Source organism: Nannospalax galili, unplaced genomic scaffold, assembly GCF_000622305.1.
Source record: "Nannospalax galili isolate Female #2095 unplaced genomic scaffold, S.galili_v1.0 scaffold14175, whole genome shotgun sequence".
NCBI classification, from domain to species: Eukaryota; Metazoa; Chordata; class Mammalia; order Rodentia; family Spalacidae; genus Nannospalax; species Nannospalax galili.
In genome coordinates, this window is record NW_008335546.1 from 1 (window position 1) to 5,236 (window position 5,236).

At 43.2% G+C, this 5,236-nt stretch overlaps 1 gene segment (V, D, J or C); it reads right to left on the reverse strand.

Annotated features, from left to right (window-relative positions):
* Positions 1 to 3,344: 3,344 nt before the first annotated feature.
* Positions 3,345 to 4,073, reverse strand: LOC103731934 (the record flags this gene model as incomplete). The annotated part of the segment is given in 2 exon segments: positions 3,345 to 3,664; positions 4,025 to 4,073. Coding segments are annotated over 2 exon segments (369 nt in total), but the record flags the coding sequence as incomplete, so codon positions are not given.
* Between the last annotated feature and the right edge of the window lie 1,163 nt (positions 4,074 to 5,236).

Genomic DNA, 5,236 nt, shown 5'->3' on the forward strand with positions numbered 1-5,236 from the left:
CAGCCTCTTCTGTCCTCTGTGTGCATTGCAGGACATGGGTGCACGTACCTATATGCAGGCAATACACGAATACACATAAAATAAAAATAATACCTAAAATATTTTTTTAAAGACCCAGCAGTTAGGGTCTTTTGGAGAAGTCCCGCCTTCCTGCTTTTACAAGATCCTGTGTTTTTGTGTTGTGTTTGTGCCTCTGTTGGTGTGGACATCTCTTCAGGTTTTCTCTGTGAACAGGTTTCTTTGAAGGCTCAAATTCTGGGCCATCTAGGGAGGAAGGAGAAAACTACTGGACTATCAATCTCATCAAAAAAATGTAACATAGAAAAACAATCAAACTTGATAAAATGCAATTTAATAATCATCAACTATAATAGAAAATTTAAAATCTAATATAGCTAGTCAATCGGTTAAAAATTATTTAGTAAAAACTGAAATAAGAACCAAATGAAACAAAGAGGGTAGAGGACAGCAGAAAAGTAACAAAAACGATCTTAAGTGGGTGAAAGGACGCACAAGGGCAGGGGAGGAAGTTATGGAGGGAAAATACCAAGAGAATAGAAAAAAGAGGTCACCAAAGAAAGTATCAATAATGACACAGTTAAAGAATGGACTTAAGTAAATTTCTGGAGGATTAAAAAAACTGAAATTTCTCTTTAAGTTAATAAGCCAAGATAGTACAAAAGAAATCACATAAGAGAAATACAGAGTTTACTCAGAGGAGACCTATGTCAAGGAGACCTACCTCAGCTCACCCTACGTCAAGCTTAATACATTTCACCTGCACTATCCATATATCCAGAGGTTTATTCTCATTGCCTAAGATGATCTGGGGGCCACCAGAACCAAGGACACCTGGTTCCAGCCCCCGCTCAAGCATAAATATTTTGAGAAACAATAATTTCACCATTTTACTATGAGGAGTTTAGTCACATTGCACAGTCCCCACATGCAGGTGCCTCTGACTGCCTCCTTATAGGAGCAGCTGTTAGGGTTTCCACCTGTGTGCTCCTTCCATGGCAGCCAGCACAGTGAGACTCATCCACTCATAGGCAGTTCTGTCCCTGTTCCAGGGTCTCTGCTGCACTAACGTCTTTTCTGCCTTCTGGTTAGCACAGTTCTATCTTGATACATGCTGAGACATCATGTAACAAATCTCACTATTATCATTGACTCCAGTCAACTTCCTCTACCACCTAACACTTCCCCAGAGGGGCTTTTTAGCATAAATCCATTTGGTATTTTCTCTACTCTCTAGCCCTTCCAGCTACAGGATATGGAAGCCAGTGCCTCCATCTGCTCCTCTGGTGACTGCCTGTGGTTGTTCCCTCATCCATCTTAATTATTTCCTTATACACACACACACACACACACACACACACACACACACACCACACTCCCATTGTGTGGCAATCTCATCCTCAAATGTATTCCTTACTGAACATACCCATGCCAGGACAACATCTGCAGCCACTTGTGATGCTCCATCTTTGGCATGCTATGGTCAAGGTCTGTAATATCCACAGCTGTTCTCAAAGCATCTCCATAGTCATGGGGCAAAATTCGCACACCAAGCAGGCCTGCCACTCTATAGAGTTTGGAAGAAGACTGTCATCCAAGATTCTCCCTACTGACAACCACTTTCAGGAGGCCTCACCTTAGTGACATCTCATTACTTTCTGCACTGCCCATGTCACTGCCTCCAGCCCCACGATGCACACCACATGAAAGTTATGAAGGTTGTAAGACTCAGAAGATGATTTAGACAATAGAGTACCGGTGTAGACTTCTGAAGGATTTAGTGAAGATAGCTACTACCACATGCCCTAGAAACTACAAATAAGAGGTAAATGTTACTGGTTCTAAAACCAGTTCTGACAAGAAGCCACCTTTGTGTGCTTTCCTTTAAAATGTCCTTTGGTCCGAGGGTATATGCCCTCACCAGGAGAAAATAAAGTGTGACACATTTGCTAATGGCTCCATGAACCTTGTTTAACCCCCGGCTCCTGACAACCCTCTGTTCAAGCCCTTGAACTTGGTGACAAGACTTGGTATAGTCATCAGGATTCCACGGCAGTGAAAAGCTGGGATGAAGTGGACAGACCCCTTCATCATGGAAAAAGCTCTGCCGTCCTGGTAGATGTCTGACTAGGAAGGGAAAAGAAAGTGGCAGGAAGGAGGGCCTGGCTGTTCCTGACTGCAATGAAGGGAGTCAACAAGAAGCCCTGTGGTGGGAAGCCCACAAGTGTGCAGAGCTTGAAACCTTGAAATGCACACAGTGGTCCTTCAGTTCTGTGATTCTTACCAAAAATAAATCTGTTTCTATCTGCTTCATAGATTATTGCTTTCATTATACAGAAAAATAGTAATACGTAAATAAAAGTAGGCCGCAAGCTGGGTGTGGTACCATCAGCTGACCTCTACCATGTGTCTGTCTGTCCTTTTTTCAATTACTATGCTCTTCTGAGAGCCTACACATTTTTATTTTTCCTTAGGAAAAAAATTCACCTTTACAGTTTAAACATCCATGTTCCACTGATTAAGACACATATTCCATGTTTTCCAGTTTTATAGGCTTCATCCTTTGTTTCAACACACTGACTTTGGGATTCAGATAATGCCTATTCTTTTTCAACATGGTGTAGTGGAAACTCATCTAACTTTTTAACACAAGGTCTTTGCTTTTGAGTCAATTTACCAAAGTTGCTTCAGGTATATGAAACCTGAGAGTGGGAATGGATTTCCATACATTGCAGAGATCAGTGGGATCCAGGGCTTTGTTTCTTCCACATCAGATAAATTTTTTTTAAGAGAAGGTAGAAATCACAAATGTGGGGTAGATGGGATAATGTGTCTTGACAGTTGACTGCTCCATGTACTCTACAAACTGCTCTGACTGATCAAAAAGAAGGAAGAATCAAGTAAGTCAGAAAATACAGAACTGAAATTTTAAACACATGTATGCATTTGAGTGTGCAGTGTGCTTGGCTTGCATTCCATGGCTGCAACTGGCCATGAACTTATTCTCTGCTTGTGCACAGGGCAGGGAGGATTCTGGCAACCCACTAGCTAGCTTTGTCTTTGTTACCTGATTGTCTCCAGGGCACTTGGTCTCTCTTCAGCCATCTGCTGTTCATGTCACACCAAGAACAAAACTGTTTACAGTAGCCGAGGGTAGACTCCAGGAGAGCCTTGAACAGACACAACATCTGTAAAATGGTCTATTGAATTACTAAAACTCTTCCTCATGCAAAGACCCAGATAATCTGCTTTGCTCCTCCCTGACTAGCAAAACATGAGGGTAGCTGGGCCAAACAAAGCAAGGTCGTTTTTGTTAAGGGCTGTACCACTGTGGGAGGAAAACCTGTATGTTGCATACAGTAATAATCTCCAACGTCCTCAGGCTCTACTCTGCTGATTTTGAGTGTGAACTCTGTCCCTGATCCACTGCCAATGAACCTGTCTGGGACTTCAGAATACCGGTTAGAAACCTTATAGATCAGGCCTGGTGGAGATTGGCCAGGCCTCTGCATACACCAACTCAAATAGGTGTTTCCATCACTACGTAGGATGCTCTTACTAGATCTGCAGGAGAGGGAGGCTGAATCTCCAGGAGCAGCAGACAAGGTAAGTGGAGTCTGTGTCATCGCAGTGTCTCCACTGGATCCTAAAAGAAGAGAGAAGTGCCAGGTTACAAACATAGTGAAACTTTTTATATTTTCTTTATTATTTAATTCCTGATAGTCATGTTTCATCCTGGTCTCATAATATTCATTGTATATAAAAGATACGGGCAAAGCACAGCGACTCTGGAATTCTCTGCACTATCCCTGCTCACCAGTGTCAGTCTTCAGGAGAGTACAGGTCCATGTTCCTTCTGAAATCCTCCTCTCCCTCACAGATGTAAACTTCCCAGGCCCATCCTGAAGGATAAGGTCTGCACACCTCACAGGAAACATGGGCATCATAGATGTCTAGAGTGCACATTCCCACCTCTTTCTCCTTCCTCATCTCCATCTGTCCTTACCAGGGATCCAGAGCAAAAGCAGCCCCAGGAGCTGAGCAGGGCACAGCATTCTGAGAAGCTGACTGAGGAGTCCTGGGCAGTGGAGACAAGAACACAGCTGAGCTTTTATATCTGACTTGCAGACATGAGAGTGATATGCAGATTCCCTGGTGGGTGTAACTGTGTGAAGAGCCAGGTGAATATAAGCACTCTTCCTGGGAGCAAAGTGACTAAAATGTTCTCTCTGTTTGGAGGAACCCCAGGGCTGTCTGTATAATCTGCAACCTTGAGCAGGGTGTGGAAGTCTCTGCCTGTGGGGAAGATATGGTACCAAAGGCTCTGCCATTCTTACACAACATAGAGACAGCAACATAGAGGTGGGCCCAAAGGGAATCAGGGAAGGGCAATGCCACTCCGTTTGCTTCCTCACAGTCTAGAGAAGAGAACTTACTGACTACCACAAGTAATCATGCTTGAGTATTTATACAGTAATGGCATGAATTGAGTTAGTGTTGTTTCACATCTGTGTTGCCAGAATAATTGTGTATGTTTGTTTAATTGTTAGAAGCACTCCTTCCTCTGGGACTTAAAAATTTACATAAGAACATTTGAATATACAGAAAATAACATGGGAAAATATTTCCCTTTCAAATAGTACATTCACGTTCTTTTCTAAGACAGAGAATTGTTTGCTTCATAGTGCGAATGTGAAATTCTTTCATAGGACAATTTCGTGGAGTCATTTCTGTCCTTCCACATTTTTGCAGGTTTAGAACTCAAGTCACTAGGCTGCCTAGAAAGTGCGCCTAGCTACTGAACCACCTCACGGGCCCTACGGTATCAAATTTTAGATGCTTTTAAGCAGCATGTCTGAGGAGGGATCCTGCTAAGAGAAGCTGAACTGCAAGAAACTTACCTAGACCTTGTCACCTGACATGATGAGGTGTGCCTGCAGCCACAGAGTCTGTGGTGCCTTAGAGGCTGGTCAAGACACATAAGGGAGCTACTTCCTGGGTGATGTGTAGACCATGCACTGTTGGAGATCAAAGCTCTGAAGTCTTCTAGTTCTTGTCCTGGCCATGTTTAAAGATTAACCCATTTCTTATGACTGAGGTCTTCTTAGCCCCTTTCTCAGTACTCTGTAACCATTTCTTCCTGAGCCCAGCCTGCTTTCCACCTGTCCTCTGGGCATCTCAGCATCTCAGCTACTCCTGGCACAGTAGATGTTAGAGC